General features: G+C 41.2%; 1 protein-coding gene and 1 long non-coding RNA gene across 17 annotated transcripts; one reads left to right on the top strand and one right to left on the bottom strand.

Moving 5' to 3' along the window:
- Positions 1 to 1,653: 1,653 nt before the first annotated feature.
- On the bottom strand, positions 1,654 to 25,162 carry Ndae1 (Na[+]-driven anion exchanger 1). Of its 15 annotated transcripts, XM_076693021.1 has the most exons (23): positions 17,669 to 17,838; positions 17,390 to 17,520; positions 16,825 to 16,959; positions 15,353 to 15,418; positions 14,068 to 14,206; positions 13,740 to 13,959; positions 13,499 to 13,622; positions 12,964 to 13,140; positions 11,581 to 11,643; positions 10,625 to 10,720; positions 9,622 to 9,725; positions 9,350 to 9,535; positions 8,760 to 8,966; positions 7,604 to 8,016; positions 7,372 to 7,537; positions 6,795 to 6,953; positions 6,575 to 6,724; positions 6,234 to 6,509; positions 5,672 to 6,169; positions 5,470 to 5,604; positions 3,160 to 3,338; positions 2,967 to 3,090; positions 1,654 to 1,803 (listed from the first exon to the last, which is right to left on the bottom strand). In XM_076693021.1, the coding sequence occupies exons 1-23, from the start codon at positions 17,695 to 17,697 to the stop codon at positions 1,726 to 1,728; spliced, it is 3,855 nt and encodes a 1,284-aa protein (XP_076549136.1). In that variant the 5' UTR covers positions 17,698 to 17,838; the 3' UTR covers positions 1,654 to 1,725. The 15 variants fall into 15 exon arrangements, 12 of the variants coding, with proteins under 12 accessions (XP_076549136.1, XP_034173073.1, XP_034173074.1 ...); XM_034317182.2 differs by lacking the exons at positions 10,625 to 10,720; positions 11,581 to 11,643; positions 15,353 to 15,418; positions 17,669 to 17,838 and adding exons at positions 24,149 to 24,350; positions 24,956 to 25,162; XM_034317183.2 differs by lacking the exons at positions 10,625 to 10,720; positions 11,581 to 11,643; positions 15,353 to 15,418; positions 17,669 to 17,838 and adding exons at positions 24,149 to 24,345; positions 24,956 to 25,162.
- LOC117600691 (uncharacterized) lies at positions 18,310 to 22,111 on the top strand. Of its 2 annotated transcripts, none has more exons than XR_004580503.2 (3): positions 18,310 to 19,129; positions 20,966 to 21,663; positions 21,885 to 22,111. It is a non-coding gene; the product is annotated as an uncharacterized LOC117600691 (long non-coding RNA). The 2 variants fall into 2 exon arrangements; XR_004580504.2 differs by having other exon boundaries at positions 18,310 to 20,701.
- Positions 25,163 to 25,847: the final 685 nt, after the last annotated feature.

Genomic DNA, 25,847 nt, shown 5'->3' with positions numbered 1-25,847 from the left:
TTCGTTTCTTCGCACGTGTACGCGTACTATTTGTGATCACGGATGTTAAAGCGTCTAAAATACGAGTATTTTCTATTATCCTATAAAACATTACGTGGTCACTTTCTTATTTACGTGGATCGTCATGAAACTTATTCGTAACGCACACTTATTTTATGTCGCAATGAAAATCAAACGAATATGTTTAAAAAGTAAATTAATCCTCGAACGGCGTGTCTTTGCTCAGAGTTTCGATTCTTCATCAATCTTTCCGATACGTAAAATTTCCACCATTCGAGGGTTATCGTTCTACGTTTATGCATCTTCGCTAACAACCTCGTTCTTGTCGACGGTATTCCGGTTTGAAGAATTGATCAAACGCGAAGCTAGATCTGCTAAAATGATGAATTCCGATGTACTGTTTGGTAAAAAATCGCAATGAACGTGTCAGCGATTCTCGAAAAATATGCAGATCGAAAATATATACACTCTACCGGAATACCGTTCGCTTGCTGGCTTATCAACCCCCAATGGGTATTCCATCCCCCAAGGGTTTATTCACCACGTTCTTTTCTTTATCATTAATATACAATTCTACGACACGTTGACATTACACAATGACTCGTTTACTTGTTCATCGACGAACAAAACTCTGAACAATTGTTTCAACAGCTAATAACACGATAACGCGTCGTCTGAAAAATATCGTATCAAATATCCTCTGCTAATCTCCTCCTACCGATCTTTCTCCGTTAGTCTGCCTCGGTGAGGAAATCGGTGGAGAAGAAAAATAACAATTAGTTTGCGCAACGATCCTCAACTATCCAAATCGTTGCATTCTCTACCTGAAAGACTTGCAGTACGATAAAAATTCTGATCGTTCGTTTACTTTCAACGAACGAAAAAAGGACATCCTTCAAGGGACCGCGTTAAATATTTTTCTCTCGGTAAAAATGAAAAAGTCTTGACTAACCATCACGTTCAAATTTTCCCCCGTAAATTTCATTTTGATAAATTATCTTCTCTGTCGTTCTTACGTAAAAAAGATGCTGTATACAGGGTGATCGGCATTCTGTATACTTTATAATAAATATTGTCACTGCTGGCCGGTATTTGACGTATCAAAAGCTGTTTTCAACCCTTCTAAAGAAAGGAATAGAAAGCAATCGAGCTGACAAAGAAATGTCTACCTAATACGAGTATTCGTGAAAATATCAAACAACCCTCTCGATGCATTTCTCTATCCGTTTCAAAGTTCCTCGACAAAAAACATCCCTCGAAGGAAACGTCGAAAATATCGAAGGGGGTTTCATTGGCGTATCTATCATGGTCACAGACTCTATATTAGCTAAATTTAATAAATACACGTTAATATTGCACACTGACAACGGTAGACTTAAGGGTTCGACAATTCGACGACGATCGAACCTTAAATCAATACAATCGTTCTCTATCTTAATTTCAACGGTGTGCGTTATTTTTATCGAATGAAAGGTTGTGTGTCGGTTTCACCTTGATATTCGTTCGTAGTAGCACTCGTTAATTACACCGAACCGATTTCATTTACCGTGAAATAAAAAGTTAATTGTCCCTCGTGTATCTCCAGTTACAATCCGCACGCATCCCTTATCATTTATATCTTTAGAGATACTCTGTATTGATTAGTCGCAATGGAAAAAAAAATGGAAATTCTTGGAATTGTTTCACGACTCGAGGATTCGTTTCCTTTGAACCGTGTTGCTTTCGTTAGACGGAAGTCTCGGCCGAGGTAGTGCCGTTAATCGTTAACGGGCTGATGCTTTCCTTCGATCGTATCAAGTCTACCTGAAACGATCAAATCAAATATTTTATATACAGCGCAGGACGAATCCGCACCTCCGTGCCTCCGGGCAATAGAAAAATTTCATTTTTATTAAATACAGAAGTTATACAACGTCAGTAGAGATGTACTTGCTTGATTAACAATCGCTTCGAAGAATCGTTTCAACGGAATACAAACGTTTGAAACATTCTGACAGAATACGAGACTCGTGGCATAGCTTTGTGGAAAGATAAGATACAAACGCGATGGCAAATGTTTGTTCCAATTGAACTTAGTTACGGTGTACGAAACTATATCATACGTGAATTACCTTATCAAGATAGATAATATTGACTAGTGAGCGGAGAGGCACGCTCGAAAATGGAATACACATGCACATCGAGAAAATTAGAAAAGTGCAAACTAACATTTAGATGTTCAGGTTTTGGCGACGATCCATGCAAAAATGATCATTTCCTTCGTGTTGGAGATATACAGGGTGTTCGACAATAGGTGGGAGATTTTTTTAAGGAGTGATTCTAGGGATCGAAATAAGTAAAAAAGTAGAAAGCGCCTGAAACCCGCAACCTGCCCAGCACCGACGACTGAACGCCAGATCAGCAGGGGTCGGTACAGTCATAACCAAGAATCAATGAATAGTAGAAATTTATTTCAGTAAGGGGGCGATCCCCCCCTATATTGCCCAACGAAAATCAGCGGCCTTTATTCTCGGTACTGTGCCATTCGGCTTCGATTCTTGGTTATAACTGTACCGACCCCTGCTGACCTGACGTCAAGACGTCGGTGCTGGGCGGGTTGCAGATTTCAGGCGCTTTTGCTCGAATCTTTAAACGTTAATTACTTGAAAACAAAGCCGCAAATGCTATTTCGTCATTCTTGATTTTCGTCTTATTTTGATCCCTAGAATCACCCCTTAAAAAATCTCCCACCTGTTGTCGAACATTTCTTTTATATATAGATTACAACCGGGAGTTTGAGATAGCGTTAAATAAACTGGAGTCGTTGTTGCGAGGACGACCGTATTGTAAGGGTTCCGTGCAGCCCCCTTTTATAATCTTACTCACAGTAGCGTACAGGGTTTATGTTGCATGCCCGTGTATTGGTGCTCTTGCTGTGTGACTTGGTTTGGTGATGGTGATGGTGGTTAGAATTTAGAGTCATTTACGTTTGTCACCTTAATAGAGATCCCACTGTCATCCTCGTCCTCTTCGGTCATCGTAGTTAGCCTCGTAGTCTCGTCAGCCATCAACGAGTTTTCCTTCTTCGAATGTTTCTTTTGTTTCCCAGTGCTGAATGAAAAATAATCAAATTTTGTTCATTCGATTCTAACGAGAAGAAAAGTGTATTCTAACACTTACCTGATCAATTTGGTCTGTTTCGGTTTCTCGTTGCCTTCGTTCACCTGCTGCCAAATGCCCGTCTTGTTCACCTCCTCGCTGATGTTGATACTCGTCATCGGAATCTTCATGATATTCCCGTTCGCCAAGGAAATCTGGATGTTCCCAGCTGGTCCGTACCCCATAGACTCGTTCTGTTCCTAAGGGACAAACCATATACGCTCAGTTTCACCGTCCACTGTATCAAGATTTTCAGAAAGACGAATCAAGCCATGCATCAAGTTTAGCAGATACTCTCACCACTACCGATTTGGATACTTAAGCTTTTCGATCGATTAAGGGAACGAAAAAAATAGAACAAGCAATTCCCTTTTTCCTTTAAATGGATCAGTCATGCGGATTATTCTATTTTTTTCGTGATTATGGAATTAAAGTGTCAGTGATACTGTTAGTAATCCATGCGATTATGGCTCGAAATCGCAACGAGTTCATCGCAGTGCACCAGAGATCGAAAGTTCAGCGTTTAATGATATGTGTATCTTTATTAGCGGGGGTTATAGAGACGCATAATTTGAGAAACTTTGATTCTTGAGAAACTATATGGACGTGCACTTGTGGCCACGTACCGATGTGAGCCGCAGCATTCGACGATCACTGGTAATCGTTTTCTCATCTGGCATCCTCATCAATTTTTCTGATCGTCCTCTACTTTCTAGGAATTTTTTTCTTTTTTTACGTTCTTTGTCTCTCTCAAAAACGGTACAGTCTGAGTTCTTTTTGGATCGGTTAACAGGTTAATAAGAATTTGATTCGATTTTTATTTCGTTCTTTATGCGAATAAAATTGTGTTCGGCTCGTGTACTGTGTCGATCGAGAGCTGCACAAGGAAGAGTTGGGATTACAGAGAGATTTGTGTGTGTTCTTAAATAACAATGTATTTTTCATACGTCGATGGTAGGCAATAAATTTAGTATTCGACGGTACATCGAAACGGTACATACATGTGTGTGTCGCGGGATTATAGACAAATTAATTGCCACTGTCATAATTTAGCACGGGCTGTGTTAATTGGAAAAGAAAATAATAATAATCTCTTTCTCTTAGGCCGAAGAAATTAACGACGTTGCGCTATTACGTTCTCGAAATTTATAATTGTATAAATGTACTCGATAGTTATGGTGTTTTGCTTTCCACCTATTGTCGATTTAATTGCGGTACAACAAACAAGCTTATCTATGAAAGTGTTTGAGATAATTTCGTATCCAAAACGCTATTATTCGACGACTATGTACAAGGTGATTCATAAATGACACACCATGGAAGAAGCAAAAAATGTTATTTAAAGATTACAAAATGAATTTATTTTCCAGTAATTAATGATTTATAATATTTTTCACCTCCTTCAGTGGCCACTTATGTCACCCTGTGTAACTTTTACATGTAATACTGGTCGGACCGAATGCCTACGGTTGGATTCGGGTCATTTGGCACTAAAAGACGAGAAAATCGTTTTCCGTGGCCGCGTAGGGAACATATTTATTGTACAACAAGATTCGATCAACTAAACAGGCTCTTTATTATTGCTAACATTTAACGGGCCACTTGCGTCATTGCACGAAAGAGATTCGAACAATGACGACGACGAGGATCATTTTCTAGGATACTCGTAGCAAAGGTGGAAAATGACTAAATTTTACTGTTGTCCTGGCATCTGAAATTTTACTGGGACACGTTTCTATTACAAATTTTCACTCTGGTATTAGGACGGTTGTCGTTCTTCGTATACAGAAAATTTTCTATATTTAGACTTAGCCAAAGAGAAGCGACGAATATAATATTGTCAAGTTATGTTTTACATGGTGTATCGTATTTCGAATCACAGTCAATCCAAGCCATGGTCAGCACTCGCATCGAATATCCATCCCCCTGAAGCAGATGCGTTCTCCTCCATCATTCTTTACTAATATTCAGTGTAAATTTTTATCTAGAAAATAGCGTTTCAATTTTTCTATTCTAAGAACTGACAGTTCACAACCATCGATTTGTTAAGCCGCGCTTCGTTGAATATCATCTATATTTACTTCAAGAATTTTCATTTGAACGATGATTTATTTATGATTCTTCAATGTCTTAGTAAAATTTCAGATGTCGAAAGAACCATAAACATCTGATCCGTGATATCCGAGACCGCGTTCACGCGTTGTCCGCGTTTCCGGTCATCCTGTCGCATCCGGTCACCGTGACCACGGGGCAGATGTTCGCCACGCGATCACTCGCCGTGTGTTATTTACGGCAAACGATGGCATTTAGTATTCGTCTGACGGTGCTAACCTCGCCGCTCTCCAATTGGCGAAGATCGTCGGCGTGCTTCTTGCTCGGCTCCGGCATCACGTCGTCCAGGATCTTCAGTTCTCGTTGAGTGAACAACAGGTCCAGGGACTTGCGTATCCCGATCATAACTACGAGCTAAGGAGAACAAATTAATTTAAAGATACTTCATCTAAAAAGTGTTCGACCACCCTGGTAGACTTACCATCAATGGGAACAAAATGGAGGTGCTGCTGAAAGACTTGATGATCCACAAAACAGCCAAACAGGTCAGTTGTATCGCGGTGAATACATGCACGCGTTTCAAGGGTACCTGCCGTAGGAACATGTAGTCCGGTTGATACTTGACGGGCATCAGCATGATAAGTATCCTGTCGAAGAACTGTAGACCCTTCAAAGAAGCGACACCCATGTAGAGAAAGACGCCAAAGAGCACAGGCATCGGTATGTGTTTCAACATCGGCGTCAACAGCACCGAACAACCGATCATCAAGAAGATCAATATATGCGTGACGCGTTGTTCCCGTACGCCAAGAAACTGCGGTTTCTCTCCCGGTGCAGCGCATTCGGATTCAAGCTTCAAAGAGTTCACGTGGTTTATAGAAAGCACCGTAGCTGCGACGAACCATGGCAGTCCCATTACAGAGCAAATTTCTATCAGTATCGCGAGAATGAACAGATCCAAGTGATAACCGCATCCTTTCTGAAAATCATATACCAGGTATTTTCTATAGGAAAGATTATCTTGAAGAGAATGGTAAGGTTACCTTCAGTTTGTTCTCTTTCCTGTTCACTATCACCGCTGTAATTTGCTGATCCATGAATATTAATATAGTGCCTAAGAGGGCGGGTAGACAGGCGACTATGGCGCTCCACCATGGATTGCTTTGGAACGGCCAGATCATCCATCCTCGATCGGCCAATGTTGGTTTAAATTCTACAGGTACCTCCAACTTCGGCGTCGGGATGTTGACGAAGTGATCGAGCGCGCTCATCGAGAAGATCGCGATTATTACCGCGAAATCGCTGACCACCTGTCTGACCTGTTCGAAATATAATTAATTAGTCGATCGGTAATCTTGGAAGAAAAGAAAAGCGAAATAAGTACCTTTGATGGGAAGAAGAGAGCGTTTTTGAAATCTTTCAGCTCGACGGATAGTAAGAATGTGCCCATAAAGAGTATAATTGACATGAGGAACACATCGGGTATGTAGTGCGGTTGGTTGCAACCATCTCCTATAAGCGTGCCGTTGTAGCTCTGAAAGGGTTCACGATATAATTAACCCTTTATCGAAAAGTTTTCAAAGTTTTAACGTAATCAAATCAACCTGGCATGTTTTCGGATCCAATGCCGTCCAATTGACGTTGTCGTAGCTAGACGGTAGACTGCCGTTCGGTGGCCTGCACCAGCATTCGAAACTGAACGGGTCGTTGGCATGAGTATTAATCGGGTATTTTTTACCTATCGATAATACGTTCTCGATAGCCTGAAACAAACGAGTTCGAAATTCTAAAAAGGATTCGTGAAAATGTTAACAGAAACTATGCAAAGTTTCTATATAAAGTCACGTTCAAATGTTTCAGTTAAGAATTAATAAATCCAAGTATATTCGATTGGTGGCATTTTTTCTTGTCAAGATCGAGGTCAATCGAAGTTTCCAAGTTTCTTCCCGCCCTCGAAGCCCGATGGGTTCGATCGGACACAGGTATATCGTGATTCGTGACCCAAATACCGTCGATTCCGCTGATGGAGCAATTCGCGAAGCACACACGGTTCTGTCCCATCCAATTAACTCGGTTTCGTACGAGAAGGACACGATTGCGTAATTAAACTGGCCGAAGTTGACTGAAACGGTGCTGCTTATCCAGAGGAATTTCTTTCGAAAGTTCGAGGAGGAACGTTACCTTATAAATGAAGATAAACGCGATGAGGGTGGCAAAGTTTTCTTCCGTGAATCGGGTTATGTAGCACACCAGGGCGCTGGCGTCGACGGCAACCAGAATTATCAGGATCAGGGTTATCCACGAGCCGATCCAGAAACGGAAGGACATGTAATTCCAGTCGGATTTTCTACCAAAACCATGATAATGATATTTCTTATCTCCGGAAGGTCGTACATTGCGATAGAATACCCACTTGCAAAATTCGTAGACGATCGTTTCGAAGACCAAAACAGGTCCGGTGGAACCGAGAATGGTCAGAGGTTGTCCCGAGAAAAATCCATAACCGATACCGCATACGAAACCGGAAACCAGCGACTCCATGGCGGCCATGTTCTTGCCGGTAGCTTCGCCTAGCAAGCCACCGAAGGTGATGATAGGCGATAGACAGGCAAAGTAGAGGAAAATGAAAGAGGCCACGCATTGAATCGCCAAGGCGTCTTTAAAATCGGAGAAGTAAAACGGTGCCTTCCTCTTCACGTCGTTGACCAAACCACCGAACAGTCTTCCTGTTCTCGACAGTCCTGATTCTTCCCTCAGTTTCTGTTCGTCCGCTTCTTCGTCGTATTCCTCTTTTGGTTTCTCCTCTTTCGGCCGTTTTCTTACGTCCTAGAGAAACCAAATAGTAAATAGGATAGTAGTGGCGGCTTGTAGCTAAAATTAGTGGGAGTGCTGCTCTAAAAAATGTGTAGCCTTTGTTTTAAATAACGGGCACTGTGGGTGCGACAGTTCTCTCTCTCCTGCGCAGCTTAGTACGCAGCTTCCTTTACGCGCATGCGCATACGGTCAACCACCACGCCGCCATAGTGGGCCGGATTGGAGAAGTATGGGACATTTGTATATAACTCTTGGACTACAAAAGATATCGGAATGAAATTTGATTTAAAAAATATTAAAAAATAATCCGTATTAAATAAAATACAATGTAAATGGTACATTTTATGTTTACTACATTTTTATAGTAAAACATACTATTTTTAAAAAATCCAGTTTCAAGTGTTAGGATTTGTCTGCAATCTTTATTAAATTTCATTAATTTTTTCATTTTCGAGGTCCACAGACATTTAGAAAACAATATAAATTCAATAAATGTATTTTCGCAAAATGTCCCATACTTTTCCAATCCGGCCCACTGTGCGCCGCTGGAACTGTGAAGCGCACAGTCCCATACAAAGATTTTTCTATCTTTTTCATAAACTGGGGGATGGCTACTGACATTAAGCTTAAGGATTATATATTGTACAAGTATAAAGATTAAATGTATCAAATGTTATCGATAATATCAAGTGGAAATAGGGGGTGCTGTAGTTCCACAGTGCCTATACGCGTGCCGCGATTGGAGGATAGTTTACCTGCGAAGGAATCGCTGCGGGTGGTTCTATCCTGATGGCAGGGTCCCATTCCCCGGGAGGTAGAACCGTGACTGCGTCCAGGAACTCGTCGATTCCAGCAAGCAAGTGATTTCTATTCTTCGCTTTGTAAGCCACGTCGTGGAAAACTTCGTCGGACATCAACGTGGCCATTGCACGACCGATTTCGTGAAAACCCGAGATTCCTCCCTGTTCCGAAACAATTTTCGCGTAAAAGAAGATTGCTAGAACCGATGATCTAATTATCTGAAAATCTCTGAACGGTTTATTGCCTATAAATCGGCTAATTCGCAACGTTGAATAAACGAGAAACGGAAACGGAAAGTTGAGAAATTGGTAGAATCTCGCTGACGATAACGAAGCTTCTATTAGTTTCCAGTAGAAATTGCCACGAGTATCGGGCTCTCGAGAACAGTCAAAGCAATCAATGGACAATTGGTTCGTTAAAGCATTAATTACCAGAAAGAAGGATCGGCATTTTGATTCGAAGTGCTTGAAATTTATCGATGCTCTGCTTTAACACGAATACTACTTCGCGAAAGGAACTGAAGTCAAAGCTGGATAAATCTTACCGTAGGTCCCAACAGGACGAATATAAATCTCGTTGGCACTGGAACTTCCGTCAGATCTCCCATTATTCCCGCTTGGCTTAGCCGAATAAACGCTGACAGGGTTTTATCTAAAAAATCCACCTCTCCAACGAGAATATTGCTCGCTTCAGCCCCTGCCGGTATTTTCCTCATAAAGTGTATGTTAGCCTAACGAAGAAAATGCATCGAGATATACTTAAGAGGAATTTCGATTGGGTGTAAGTTTCATCAATACAAAAATCGAAGTTACCAACCCTGTGATTCGCGTCTCCGTTCTCCAAAGCTGACGAACTGTGGTTTCTGCTAATTGACACGCTGCTTGGACTTCGATCCATCCCATTGGTGCCTGGTTCTTGGCCTGAAAGAGATCTAGCTTACCGCCTACTGCGTCTTTCCAAGGTAAATTTGCGGATTGATATCGCGTGGGCATCGTAATCGAGAGGAACACACGTTTTTCCTCTCGATTACCGCGCTGCTATCCGAGATCGTTAAAAGTTGGATAGCACCGACCCACGTTCGTTCACGTGTCGAAAGCGTTTCCGAGTTGCTGGAATCCGATAACAGGAATCTCGCGGGACTGTTAGAGAAGTCTTACAACTTGATCCGTTTAACCCTTTCGCCGGATAACGTGGAGCATAGTCATTTTTTTTCAGGAAAAAAATCTGTAGGACGTTTATTAATTTACGTTCGGAAAAGTTTATGGAGTTATTTCTCGATTGATATAATTGTATCGAAAGGGTACGTTTATCTCGTTTATCATTAAATTATTAAATGTCAAGAGTTGATCGGTCCTTCGGAAGAGCGGATTAGACTTTTCCGATTGATCGACCAGCACCAATGGACGACAGAAGCGATTTTGTTTTCCGTGTTTCTACTCGCTCCGGATAATCGTTGGTCGATACACGTTGTTATTTTCAGCGACCTCGTGTCAGGCTTCTGGAACGCGTTCGAAGCGTTTCAAGATTCGAGCAACTCGCGACACTCTCGTCGTTGAGATTTTCACGTTCGAGGAAACGTTACTTTCAACAGATTCGCTCGAGGATGAATTTTGAAGAAAAGCGAACGCGCGTTAAGACTTGGAAACTTATCTCCTTTTCACTCCCTCGAACGTTCCGAGTATTAGCGGATACGGGATAGTGCAAGCGTATCGCTGTTACAGGAAATCTATGTCGACGAGAGGATTTCTGGCGTGTTATACGTGTTAAGAGAAGAGAAGATAAGAGAAGCAAGCAGATAATAGCAGTTTACCGGGATTACCGGGTATGGCAAGGAAACGGCTACCGGCGTTCAGCACTGCCCCGCTGCCGTGGCTTGTTGCACCGGCGATCGCCGGAGCGGAATTCGATTCCTCCACTAAAAATGAGCATGAAACATACACCAGGAGGAGCCATTTATTTACACAGGATGGAGACCAAGTGGAGGGTAATCGCCCTAGCTCGAAAGTATACCAGTTTTCGTTCACTCCACCTGTGAGCGCAACGAGTTGCAATTCACAGAGTGGCGTACGAAATCGACCCAGTACCTTCGTTCGACGTTCTAACAAATTAGATCAAAGTGAGGAGAAAAGGGAAATTTGGATGCTGAAAAGACAGATGTTAGTCGATTATAAAAGTGTGCGACAGTCAGCGGTACAAGGTACGGTACGGTATCAAGTAATCAAAGTACACATTGAGTCACGTGCATATTATACAATTACAGCGTAAGATCATGCCTCGTGATTAGTACCGTAAAAAGGTTCTCCTACGCGTTCTCACGATCGTGCACTCGAATATTATTATTTAACGGGGTCATTTATTGACCTTCCAGATATTAGTCGTCATCGTTATTCCGAGAAAATGAAAATTTCATCCTATTAAAAATAATAAAATAGAATAAAATGTGATTCTTATATCGAATGCTGCTTTGAGCTCTCAGTAGTGATGGTCGATTATTGGTCGAACGCATCGATCTGGTAAGATTATATTTATTGAATAAAATGAATCGTTATTTCGTGCAATATTCAATTTTTAAACATCGAGACGTTTATAAAAGAATGAAAATAAATGAGGAGACGATTGAATTCGATAACACTTGAGATACGAGTCTGACTCGATAGTATTATATATACAAGACAGTGATAAAGATAAGAAGAGAATAAAAACAGAGGAAAATGTAAGATTTGTGCTTATTATTCAGTAAGATTTCGAGGAACAATAACCACCTGACGATCTAACCTTTTAGCTGAAACATCGCGAACCACGTTGTGAATCCTACCACGTGGGGTATGCCAAATTCGTCTGACAGAGAAACAAGAAACACGTGTCAATTTAATCATCTGTACTCTTATTATCACGCGAACTATTCAATTTTGAGTGCACGTCGATATAAATTTGTTATCTTAGAATTAGAATTAATTGATAAGGATTGTGTTAATGGCACTTGACGACTACGAGGAAAAACTTTACTGTATGTACAATATATAGAATTATGTTTTATCCACAATATTTCAACAGATGATACTAATCTGTTTGAAATACCCGTCTTATCTATTATCACGACTATTAAGCTTCTTCGAGAATTCCAGAGTCGTTACAAAAGTTTTTAATTGGTTATCATTTTGTAATCAGTTCGAGAAACACATGTTCTTTGGGCTTAAAATGTGATTCTTTTAATATCTGACAGTTTACAGAAACGTATCTTAAACTCTTACGATACATTTAACCCTAGAATACTACAGGGAGATACTGCGTTTCAAGATTTATTTTTCATTTGCAATTTAAAAATTTATGTAATTCAGAAAATTTATAAAGAAAATTAATTTTTATTCGCTTTTGTATCAGCTATTTATTTGCAATTTCCGTAAAGTGTGTCAATAGACTATGATATAGAAAAAAAGTTATTTACTATTTAATTAACACGTTGAACGTCACAGTGAAAATCGAAGGTATCGAAGCTGTAATTATTAAGAAGAGTAGTTAATTTTCAAATTTCAAATTTTAAGCTTTCCATTTGCCATTTTAAATTACAAGTAGCAATATTACTTAAAATAATGTTTTTCTATTGTTTTCTTTTAATTATTCAAGGATGTGTAATTTGCGGTGGTAATCACCGGTAACCCCGGTGGAGGGCCGGCCCTGAGATTTCGGGGGTCCAAGGCGAGCTTCACATATACGACATAAAAAAAGATACCTCAAAATAAATTTATAAAATTAACATTAAAGCTTGTATAACTAATTTAGATTTGCATTTACATTCAAATAAACATTACTCTTCTTGCATTCTCAGACGCAAAATCGTCTTATGGGGGCCTAGGGCCCTGCCCCCGTGGTGTTCAACGCGTTAATAATGATTTCATTTGAATAAAACTACATTCAACCACGTAAACTTTAAACCCTACTTTTACTTAATGCTACTTGGAGTACATATACCGTTCCCCAGTATAGTGTTAATAGGATTATATACATACAGGTATAGTATTCTAGGATTAATTGACTGTCGGTGGTGGGGGTGTTATTACTGGGACAGAGATTTTTAGTGGGGCAAATGTTAGAAAGCTGCGGAAGCACCATAACCCAAAGATGATTTAGGCTGCTTAGCCGACTGGCCTAAAATTATACCTGGAACCAGTAGATAAGGCCCTTTTAGATCTTTCGCCTCTTTCGATAAAAGGGCGGTGTTCGAGTTTGGACAGCTACTGCTGCGCGCGACCGCGGGCGCGTACGCGTCAACGGCTTCGCGACGCTCCTGTAAATCTGACGTCAACAAGGCATGCAAACCACATGAACAGTCTTCATCTGAAAATGTCGAGCATTTCGCACGTGTTTAGTGTGATCGTGGTGACTGTGGGTCGCGGTGTGCCATCTTCCACCCTTTCAGTGCCTTCCGTTGAACTTTTGGCAAGTGGTAAGATAAATAAATAAAAAGAACTTAATAAAACATGGGGCAGTTGATAAAAATTAAATGGTACAATTTAAATGGAAAATTAAAAAACTAATAGGAGAAATAGAAGAAAAATAGAATAAGGAAAAGTGTGCTGGACAATTGAGGGGTTGTATTTTGCTCGATACGACCATGTTCCTGACTCAGCTTCGAGTTGAGTTCGTGACCAAATATTTATATATAATATAATTTGATTATGTTTGGTAGACTTACTCTTTGAAGAGGAATGATTCCGCCCTATCTCAGCCAGCGATCTGATGATTGGTAGCCTGGACATGTTGTTGTCTTTGCGCCTCTCGTGTTGGTGTCGATGCCTCACTAGAAGAGCCTCCTTAACCTGCACCCAAGGAAACAATCCCCTTAAAATTCACTTAAGATTTTTCTTTAACGAATGCACTGGTTTATCGATTGAATCGATTGTTCAGGATGAGATTTGTGATAATTTCTAAACTACCTTCTCCCGTGATTCAATGGCTAACGAGCCCTTGTTGATCATATTGTCGAGAACCAAATCGGCAATTTGTTCGAGGCTGCTCGCCTCCATGTCTAGCATCACGGTGCCATTTAACAGCAGGCTCCTAAGTTCGAACAATGAGTGCAACGACAGAGTCGCTACGTGGGGTTTGCTCCATCTGTTTCCACCCTCCTCCACGTCTTCCTCGAATTTGATCCATCTAGAAAAGGTGTTGGGGGAAGGAAATACAATGATAAGTGAGAAATCGATATTGATCTCTAAGTGGTGCTATCAAGTTGTTTGCAAGCTAAGTGGATGGTAAAATTACCTGGCCGTTTCCTTCCATTCCATCTCGTCGCCATCCTTGACGAGCTCCTCCATCTCGGAGAAGAGAGGATGGGACTCGTGGGCATCGTCGCCGACTTCCTCGCCCAGGATGAACTGAACCCTTTGGGCTGGCGGTGTAACTGAAATCGCAGACGTTGATTTGTGAAAAGACGGACTCTTCGCTCTGTACTCCATCGCGAACAGGGTGAAACCTTAACGCGTTGAACCCCGCATAATGAAAATCCATTTTCCATCTTTCCTTCAGAATTCAACGAGTCAAGGATTCACGCGAGATGTCGATACGAAAGAACACAGAAAGAGAGGATTTGTGTGGTGAAACACCGAGATAAAAAACACTCGATCTCCTTCCTGGCCGCTTGTAAACCCTGTGTGTTTAGAAATCACAATTCAAAATTCGACTCCATTACGTGCTCGTGCATTTTCTAAATGTGTTTAGCGTGATTGGGATTATCTATCGCCAGCTGTTGAAGCATCAAAGAATGGCGGAGCATACACATATATCGTTAGATGCTTGGATACGAGAGAGTTCGAGAAACAAAAGGGGGATGAAACGTCGAGCCGTGAGGAGAGCTGTTCTCAGGAACGGCCAGATGGAATGAACATTGTGCGAATCTTGCGATGATCGATGACGCATGCACACGCCTAATGAAAAATATCGAGACAGATAAGGTATAGAGACGAGTTGCGTATCTGTTTGAAAAATTGCATCTGGAAATATACTCGTTCGAGACCATTCGTATGGTTAAACAAGAAGAATTAATCGTTCGCGATTTCTGTGAATCGAACGTTTCACGAGGAATTTTCAGGGAATAAATCCCGCGATCGATTGATGCATCGCGCTGCGTGAGATGCAACGATGCATTTTATGTAACGACGATAAACGATGTAATCAAACGTAGTCGTGTATTCAAGATTCTATAAATATTAAACTTGCTGAAACACGATCGTAGCAGAACGTTAAACAGAGATTGTCTCGAATTATATGTCCGCCGAACAAACTGCTATTAAGTAATTAAAAGTGTTACTTCAATTAACACATTTTATTTTTCATTTTTTGCATATTCCGCGAAGCGTTTAAATGATTTGGCAAACATGTGAACATTAATAGGATCCGAAATAGTTTGTCCGACCTGTCTGTTGGAAAAAATAGTAATTACATCGGTTTCACGTTGAATTTCCCTAATTAGTATCACGTACGAATGGTCTCCGGTGTGTTTGGTTAAAAGTATAGAGAAAATTTCTGGTACGTAGATGGACTGGCTTACGTATCATCTCGCCGTCGGGATCGCAGATGCTAGATAGTCGACTCCTTCGAGTCACCAGCAATTGTCCTGAAACGGCAACGAGACAACAAACACCTCCTAAAGTGATCAATTTGTGTCAAAATACCCTAATTACTATAGCGAATTAGGAGAATAGCATCGATCGATGCATTTATAGAATTACAAGGATCGTTGAAATTTAAACAAACGTTCAATCGATAAAGTATCAATCATGCAGCCCGAGGCGATTCGGTTGATATTCTTAGAACTAAGGTAGAAATAAACACAATGACTGGCGTTAACATATATTAACGATACAAAAGCTTTCCATTCGCTACCTTGCGGTTTGAAATTCTCTTCTTTTTAGGGTCGCCGATCATTCCCATAGAACGTTTATCTCTACAGACGAAAGTAAAGAGGATATTTAAGGGAAACGAAGGGTGGGAAAGGCGGAAAACCCTTGGTGGAGCTCGATATCGGTCACCCTTCTGTACCCGGTGTTCTAGAAGTAGGGTGAACAGCCGGAGAAGTTGTGACAAGTGGTTGGCTGGCTGCCATGTATCGTTCGATAACGCTTCAAAGTACAAAACACCATAAAACGTTTCTATACTCTTGCGAAGAAATGAATATAACGAAAAGAATCAGCCAAGAAATGGATAATCGAATGATGATTTGTAGCGATCGTTCTGTTTGCAGATCGATAAGATAGAAGATCTGTCTCCAGTTGATTAATCGACAAAATTCACGAAACAAAGATAAACAATAGTCAAAATCACACTTTGAACGAGTGCTTCTTATTCAGAAAGGTCGTTCTTTATTTACTGACAATAGAGAACCTTTCCGTTTGATCAGCTGATCAATTAAAAGGAAAAAGATTGCTGTTTGCGACTTTCGAACTCGCTACCTTCTAATGAACGGAACATCAAGATGGGATCCACGCCCATCGTTTCGACAGGAAAACGAACTATTCGAGCAACAATTCGAGGAACGATCGATCGATTTCGCCGACAGAAGCAATCTCATCTCTCGTTGCCGACGAGATGGGTCGCTGGCCGGACGTTTCAACTTCTCCTTGTTTCCCTTTTCCTCGCTCGTCCCATGATCGATAAACGCCGCGAATAGAAACGAGAAAAATGTCGCTGTTGTAGGTCACGAGGCTCGAGTGGAGTTGCTGCTCCTCTGTACGAAAAATCTCAGTTAATCGGTCTCGCGTCGCCTCGAAGAGATCCGCTTAAACCGGCGCGGCGCGGCTGCAAGAAGGTACTCGAAACTCGAGGATTCCAACGAGCCACGCAATTCTCGGCTCGACGATCATCCGCCGTTTTTCTTCTCCATGGAAACTAGGAAATTTCTCTTTCGCGATTAAACGACGAACAACGATTCGGTTGACAGATTAAACGTCTGGACGATTCAGGGATTTTCGATCCCCGAAAAGATCGAATAAAGAAGAGAAATCGTATTTGGTTCAAACTCACTCGGTCTATCGTTGTCGACATTTTCCTTGGCGGTGGTGTACGTTTGACGCTGGGAATGATGGTGCTTGTGGTGACGACGATGTCTCCTTTCTCCTGGCAGATGCACGCCCACGTACACCGTGTGCGCTCTGTGACCTGGAAGCAGATGAAAGAGGGTTAGCGTCACTGTCTCCGTCCATTCGATATTCCACTACTTCTCTATGATTATCGATAATAAAAATCCTCTCTCGCAGAGGTGTAACAGAGAGAGAAAAGAGAAGAAACCACGATCTTTTCCCAATATCATTTTATTAGCTTCCGAACTAAATTTATATCATTGGCTCGGAAGTAAAGTAAAGCGAAGTAAAGTACGATTCGATTCGCTGGAAGAGTTCAAGATCAAGTCGGGACAGGTGACCTAGCGACACGGCTGAACGAAATAATGATTTTCGAAGCACCGTGCGTTCTGTTGAGCAAACAACGAAGCCAGATTCAGGAGTGTATACGGCTGACCTAGGCGAGGACAGCTATTATAGGGTAATCTCTGTCATCGAAGAAAGAAAGAAAGAAAAAGAAATGTCGATACCTTCGTAGTCTTTCTCGGTGTAAGACTGATGAGTGATCCGAACACCGGGATCTTTTGGAGCCTCGTCGTCACCTGTCCCACCTGTGTGGGCCACGCCACCTCCGCGTCCAACACCCGGCTGCATCCACGGTCTAGAAAAAAAAAAATTGAACGCACAGGTGAAACCACGAGTTATACAAGTATTTCAAGAAATCAGTATCTTGATATCACCGATATCTTCGGAAACCTGGACTGCTCTCAGTCACGTGTTTTCTTTATGAAATATATCTTAAGTCTCACTTTAGACGTTTATCGAGAAGCGGTTCCATGATTTCGTCGAATAATACGGCTGCGCTTTTCTCATCGACTTTAACGAAGCATCGACGGTGACTAAGTACGCTCGAGCGTAAAGTGTCCAATAAATGTAAATCGTTCCCCCAAAATTCCTTGCTGAAACGGAGACGTTTGGGAGGAAAAACGCCGCGTGGGATCGTGAAATAACTCGGTTCGTCCGTTCGCGATTACCGCGCGACGCGCACGCGATTTTATAATAATTAAACTTCCTCGCCGAAAGGAAGTGTGTACTTTGTTCGTGCCGCGGCGCGTGCACCAGTCTCCTTCTTTATTAAGCTTCTTTCTTTTACTTTCTATCACCGGGAATAATTAGAACAATTTAGTTGGTCTCTGTGTCTAATTGATCGTTTCCACGAAACAATAGGTCCAGGTGAAAATTCGCGACATCCGTTCGCGCAAAGAAGCGCTCATTGTTCGCGATTCAACTACGCTAACCAGATCCACGGGAAAAACTGAAACGTTCGCTTCGTTCAATTCTAAGGCAGGTGATAATTCGTTTGAATAAAGATCGCGAAGCGGCACGCGATGCGTGCAATTCGCTCGACGTGTATAATCACACGAACGATTATTACGGCAAACCAGATTCGCTCTGCGCCGAACGCAGATGTGTCTCTAGCGATAAAGCAAAAGCGGTACAGAGCTAATGAAGATCACAGACGCCGCGTTCGGAATAATAATAATAATTCACCGGGATAGATAAATTTATAGGTGAATCGTGTTCGCGGTAGGAAAAGTCAATTGCTCGAGTGTTGGTCGTTTTTGTAGGGTGAGCAGAATGGCAGAGGGCTTTATTTCGAATGGTTCTTCTGTTCCAGGAGATCGTAGAGATACTCTAGCTTCGTAAGAAATCAGGAGTAATGCGAGGGCAAGACGTGCCCAAAGGGAATCTACGTGATGTCATTTTGAAACGACACGACGATTGACGAAAGAGAATAACAAGGAAGAATCGAGCGATTCTTATTGTTTTCATTTAATTCAAAACGATTCAGAAACTCTTCGGTTATCTCATCGTTAACGACAATATAAAAATATAACGGAGGTATAGAGAGAATTTTTGCGATGAAAATAATGAGTTAACCACGGAAACGAGAAGCTCGTTAGTTATCGGAACAGCTGTGCAAGCTTCCTCGTTATTCCGTGTTTACCGTACATATTTTATGGCTGCTTTAAGCATCCCTCCTTCCGATGCTGGAATGTTTCTCCAATGGAATACAGCTCTTCCCGCAATGTATAATAGTTGATAATTTCATGACGAGATTGTGAAACGTCGACGTTCCACGGTCGCGAACATTCGTAACGTATTTCGCGCTCTCGGTGAATGCAAGACTTCGCTTAAACGCATGTCACGTATTGATTGTAAAATGGAAATACATACAGAGTGGTTCGTGAGGATCTTCGAACTGTAATGTGAGTAAGGTATCGATTTGAAAATTAACCCCTTGCCCTACAATAACTTACAGTTCAAATGTGTTAAATATGAACTGAATTTTCAGTTTGATCCTAATTATAATTTGCTCAGTCTATATTTCATTTTTCTTTATTTGTTTGAAAATTGAGCCAATAAATAATTAGCTCTGTTGATACAACTAATCGAAAAAATCATAGGCAAAGGGGTTAATTAGTGCTTTTAACGTGTCTTACTGCACATGGCCACTTTCACTGTCAGTCAATGCGTTCGTGCTGGTCAGAGGCAGTAGATACAGACATGTCTACTATAACACGAATTATTAACGATTCTAAAGCTTCAATTAGCTGATTCAAATTACCAGAGTGCTTTTAGTATTATTAAAAATTCTCCTTCTTTTTTTATGTCTGACTGAATTCAATTTGTAACGTTGCTTAATAATTACTATCGCGTAACATTATTATTCACTTAACTTTACAAATGATTATCATTGATACACATTTTAGTTCCTATTATCTGGTTATCTATTATCTCAGAATGATAAAGATTCAGAAAACGATTAAAACGAAACGAAACGTGCTACGGCTATACGATCTTTATCGCATTAATGAATTAATTGGTTGCAGAAGAAGTTTGCTTTGATAATTACGCGTTTAATGAACACCGAGCTTTGCCACGGACTAAACCGATAGATTAGACTCGAATTACAAAAAATGCCGCATTACAAGGACTTTTTCATTCGAAGTTGTTGTGGCTCGTTAATGTTCTCATCCGTTCGACCTCCCAGGCCTAACGATCACCAGAAATTTCGTGTGCTGGTGCAAAATACTGCGAGCAAATGCATATCGGGTATAACCGCATAAGCAACGAAACGGTACTACGTTTTGAAAAGCTTCCAATAGCCATTGAAGTTTTTATCAGAACATTCATTTGCAATTTTCATTTCAAAGTACTAAATTTGCACCGGTAAATTTATGAGTAACCTTTCATGTTCTTTCATGTTTCGACGATTTAACAAGGAATACCTCTGACGGTCACCGAGTGACCTCCGACAATTAAACAATTATCGTGTCTTCCCCTCGTTTATTATGCCACTCTCCCTTCATAGACACTGCGACAGGGCCCTCTATTATGTAAAAGCATGCGTATAGGTAGAGCGCAGATAATCATAACGGGGTAATTATCCACTTGACGACTGGTAATCCCGATGGTCAGACCGAACCATTCGACGTTCGTCGCGATCTTGACATTCCGACGATCCACCTTCGTTACAGCCTTCTTTAAATTAAAATTAACGCTATCAAAAATTTCTCTTCTTCACCATCTGTCACGGATAGCGCGTAATCACGCGACCGACATTGTCCAGGAAAATCAACGGCCACCGTTTAGCATTGAAATTATTCTAACGTTGGCGAGAAGCGAGGAAAATTTCGCAATGCGACGCGTTACGCAAATCATTTTCAAGAGTATTGTAACGCGTGAGATAGAGTCACGATTTGAAAACTGGGAAAACTATGATAGAAGTTATGCAGGTTTTGAGCGACACGTGCACAACACATTAATTGTTCTTAATGGTACCTAATTACCGTCATGTTTATGTTAATGTTAAATAGTATTTTCTGCTGCAACTATTTTTCTTTTATGTTATTTATGCGATTTCATTTGCATTCGAAAGGATACATTAGCGTTCGTTGCTACAAGTATAAATGAATTTATTGAATCGATTGAAAATCAATATTTTTGTTAGAAAAATATCAAGAAATATCCTATGAAATCAGACTGTTTTCAGCATTTTTGAATTATTAATTACTTGACTCTTCTTTTTTTTTTTATTTTAGCACTCGCCTGTTATCTCTACTCGTTGTTTGCTTTACACTCTGCTTTTAATTACTACAACCTTTTCACATGGTATTATATAAAAACGGCGGACGAATTTTTAAGTTTTCAATTTTAGTTTATTTCGACATGTTAACGCTTGTCGAGATTGAAAGCAACAACCGAACAGACGTTAAGGAGGCCAAGATAACAGCGATAAAAGATAAACGACGATTTGTAAGTCAGTGGCACGTTCATCATCTGTGCAAAAAGAAAGAAATAAGCAGAGATCATATGGAACACCATGTTCCTATGTTAGTGAAAACAGAGAAAATGGTCGAACACTACGAACAAACGCTATTGATAACTATTGCATATGAAATCACTTCAGATAATAAGTTCATTTTTTAATTTATATTGCATTACGTCGCAAGGTTAAAGTACAACATCGTTTAATCTTCTACTTTTATCAACAGTTTGCACGTGATGTTACCGAAAAGAATGTCTTATTTCATGATTGTTCCTGAATTCCTGCTTCAACAACAAACATCGTGTAATAAGATGATCACACGTCCGGGTCATTTTCGTGGCACGTCAGCGATAAATCAATAAAAAATACATGAAACGTCATCGAATTATTGGTTAGCGAAAAAGTCTATTGGTGGTTCGTGTCGAAGATAAAACTTCTGCCATTTTGGATTCGTTCTAATATCATTACAAGGTAAATGCTGATTAAAAAAATTTTCATTGCTTTTTCTTCTATACCTCGTGTAGCATATTAGATAATAAAAATGAATTATTAAAAAGTTTCAAGTACACCCGTAATCTCTGGATAAATGAAAGCTGTCTGAACGAGTTGACTCCTTATGTTGACCCTCGCAGAAAATCTTTATCGCGTTCATTTTATTCACACTTTCTGAATTAATTTTCTTCATTTTCGAGGTCGTGTATGCACGTCTAATGCAGTGGAAAGATTAATCGAATACCACCCACGATTTTCTTTTCCCGATGCTGCCAAGAGGATTTAAAATCCAGAGGGTAATAATGAAGAAAATCCGAGGGGACAGAATGATAATTTATCTTAATGGAGAAATTTCATTTCAAAGCGCAAAAAGAAAAAAATAAATTCCAGAATCGAGGTTTTATCGAAATCTTTAGAGGCATACTTGCTATTTCGATTCATCCTCGATCGAAATCGAGGGTTGTTCCTGTGCTTTGATCGATGGATCAAACAACGATGGTCTTCATGGTCGCGAAGACGATCGAACGAGCAAATTGTACGGTAGGCGTGAATACACACGTTGAACACTCTTTGGCAAACGAACAGGGCTGATCCCACTATCGCGTCACTGTCCCACTCGTCACTCGATAACACGCACGCACGTTTTACGCACGTCTAAGCACCGCGATGATCGCCGATCGACTGTTTACCAGCTGACTGACAGTGGTCTTTGCCTTTCGAAGGTCGTCCATCCTGGAATCGGCTGACAGTCGGGCACGGCAAGCCGTCCAGTCATCGCGCGATCCGCTCGCTGGACTCTCCTATCGTCCACGGTTGCTCGTGATTCTCTCGGTAAATACACGCAACCTACACGTTCACGGTGATAACGAAACTCCACCCAGATAATATTAGGATGCCCTGTGCTGTCCGGACGACGCGACACACGCCTGATAACGCTTCAAACGAACTTTCATTTCACCTTCTGTCCGCTTGATTTTTCCTCCTCTCCTCGTTTCGGCCACCGGGTTGACGATAAAACTTGTAGCTTTTTCTTCTTTTTCATTATTCTAGTTTACGTATCATTGAAACGCCTCCAAAAGAAGATACGAATGCTGTGGGAGGAAATATTGAATCGAATGAAGATTCAATTATTTCTTCCTTTTTTTTAAATTATTCCACTTTATAAATCTTTGAAGCGTTTCAAATGTTTGTTCGTTTGTGTGTTTCTTGAATTGTATTTGCTTAGATACGTCGGAATGACGTACTGTGTCAACACCGGTTTGTGTCTGATAGTGAAAATGACGTGTACTCTGTGCCGCATAAAATCATTATCGTTGCTTTTCATTTACATATATCAAGAAATATTACTGAATCACTTCTGGTGATACTTTTAGATTTCTTTTTGTTAATTTAGTAATTGCAGGGAGATGGTTTAATGACTTCCAAAAATACAAATCACACTCTTTCTTTAAACTGATTAATGTAACAAAGGCGACTACAATTGATCATCAACGGTTCGATGTCGAAGAATGTTTAGATTATCAGCGTTCGGGAGAGATTTCTACGTCTTATCGCCTACAATTAATAAACGTTTGAAGCAATTTTGGTGTTTCATTTTATTTCAGTGTCCAAAAATTGTACTAAAGGTCTAAATCTTCTTGCAATATCCTTCTATCATCCCTTTATTCGGCACAGCCGATCGGCGGATCAGAGCGGGAAGAAAATCGAGGCCGGTAAGCATCGCCACGCGTGTTAAGCAAATAGGCGTAATCAATTCTCGCGTAATCCGCAAACGTTTGCCCAGAGAAATTGATATCTTGGCTGCTTGTTTGCCTGCTCTTTGCAACCGGTTGCTAACTTTCCTTCAAACAGTTCGTTTCCGAGGGCTAGCGTTTCTCATTCACGACGAACACCTCTCGCGTGTCGCGTAGTCGGCGAATCAGCCCGAGTCGACCGCGTGTGTCGTAACTATGTCGTTTTTATACCTGCAAAAATTTATCTGAGAGGCCTCGATCAAGAAATACCGTGTAACCGACGGAAACCACTCGAAACCAGAGGCAACCGGTAAACAGCGAATCAGCACGCGCGCGAAACCAGGTGTTTATTTGCATCGTTCCTTCTCACGGTTGATAATTGCCAGGGAAAAGTGGGAAATTGCGATTCAATCACGAGCTACCTTACCTGTTCGCTCGTTTGCGATTGCTCGATGATCATCGGTAAAAATAACGCGAATCGCGAGACGAATTTTAATCGACGATGAATCGCTGCTCCTTCTGTTTCAAAGAGTACTTTAATGCAAGCATGGATAGAAGAGCAATCACTTGGGAAATCCATTACATTGTAAGGGTGGGATGCTCGAGCAGGCGATCAACCATTTTTCTGTCATCCTCCAAGTAGACAATGTTTCCTTGTCTCTCTTTTTCTTCGTTGCTATTCAAACGACGACCCAACACGGATAAACAGACAACAAAGATCGGTTACTCACCTTCTGATTTACAGGAAGTCTCGAACCTCCTTCGATCGCGAAGTTTCTTCCCCGACAAACGATCACGTTCTATCAGGCAGCCTGCATCACCGCGCGAATGCCCGCACGCGATCGAAATAACCGCGAGATCTCGCTATCGGAAACACCGATTTCCCTTTACTACCACCTCATTTCATATTCTCCACGGACACTGCTTTCTACGCTACAAACAGAAACGAAAAAGGACGAATTGAATTTGTGAGAGAATTCAGGGGGACAAGTGAATACCGGAGGAGGTGAGAGATTAAGAAGAATTTGAAGAATTTTCGTAAATATATGCCCCTCCCTTGTCTTTTCTATATCTCCATCTTGCCGCTATTAATCGGAATACCAAACGATCGACCGCTTCGCCCTCCGCAACAACAATGCCGATACCCTCCCTTATCAGCACAGAAAATAAAGCGAGTTCTTTTATCGCTCTATCTCAATACGTCGTTATCTTAATATTGGCAAGATTTTTCGTGAGAAAATGACTCGATCTAACGAAATGTCCATCGTAACCGATATCAGATAAGGGAAACATTAAAGTCCGGCCAAATTCTTCTTATCTTTTAGATTGTTTTCATGACCAACCACGCAAACAACATTCCACCCTTTCGTGTGAATTATACACGGGTTCAAACTCGAAGTGCCAAATTTGTACCATCGAGAAAAGGAAACGAAAGGAAAAGTAGAAGTTTTGATTTCACGAAAGTGGTCCTGACAGGTGTCAGACGGTGGAAAATATAGTCAAAGGGTCAAACACCGAGAAAGTTGAACGCGCGAGACCTCGAACTTTCCCTCGGGATCGTGGCCGAGTGTCATCTTTTCTCGCGGCCAGGTGGATAAGGTTGATCGGTTTAATCCTCGAACGAACGGTTGTTGATATTGGAGGGAAACGTCGAAGATCGGCTCGAGTTCGCGGAACGTTGTCGTTCGAAGGCTCGCTGTTGAACTGGAAAGAGTGGAGAAAGCTCGAGCGTGCGACGCGTATCCGCGGCGCGAGCATACTGCTACTCGCGGATGGTGGCGGTGGCAGCTTCACCCTCTTTGGTATTGATCCACGTGGCCGCCTCCTCGACTCTCGCAACCAGACCAACCCCGCCTCCGCCGACCGATGGCTACCGATCCATCTACAACAAACTGTTCACCGCTTCTCACATCTTTCCCTTTTTTTCCCTTTTATCTCGATTCACTGTAGGCCAGTTTTTTTCCAACAGATAATCGATCTGAACCTTTCGTTCTACTCAGAAACTGGTGATTTTATGATAATTATAAGTTCCAAGTTCATAGGACGAGAAGTAAGAATCGAATCTCCTAATTACCGATCTCATCTATTACAAATTGTAATATATTATGATAAAGGTAGTCGCTGAATTGCTTTTCGAAACATAGAAACTTAATATACTTCGTCAATTACCATTTGGATATCCAGAAGAAGGGTAAGCACAGGATTACAAAGTTTTCTCGTTGATGTAATGCTTTTTTCTTTATTTGCTCCATGAGGATCCTATGGGCGTGTAACGAAACGGGGCGAAGAAAGATTCGGCCTAGCAGTTTCGTGATATTCGTGCCGGTTCAAGAAGGGGGTTGTAAAACTACGATCATTCTCCGGAGGAAGGGTCGGAAGCTGAAGGCGGAGAGATTGTTCTGCTTGGATATAGGTCGTTGCCCTACCTCG

Source organism: Osmia lignaria, chromosome 16 (genome assembly GCF_051020975.1).
Source record: "Osmia lignaria lignaria isolate PbOS001 chromosome 16, iyOsmLign1, whole genome shotgun sequence".
NCBI classification, from domain to species: Eukaryota; Metazoa; Arthropoda; class Insecta; order Hymenoptera; family Megachilidae; genus Osmia; species Osmia lignaria.
Note: the sequence above shows the minus strand (reverse complement) of the source record. Positions and strands in the feature narration are given on the sequence as shown.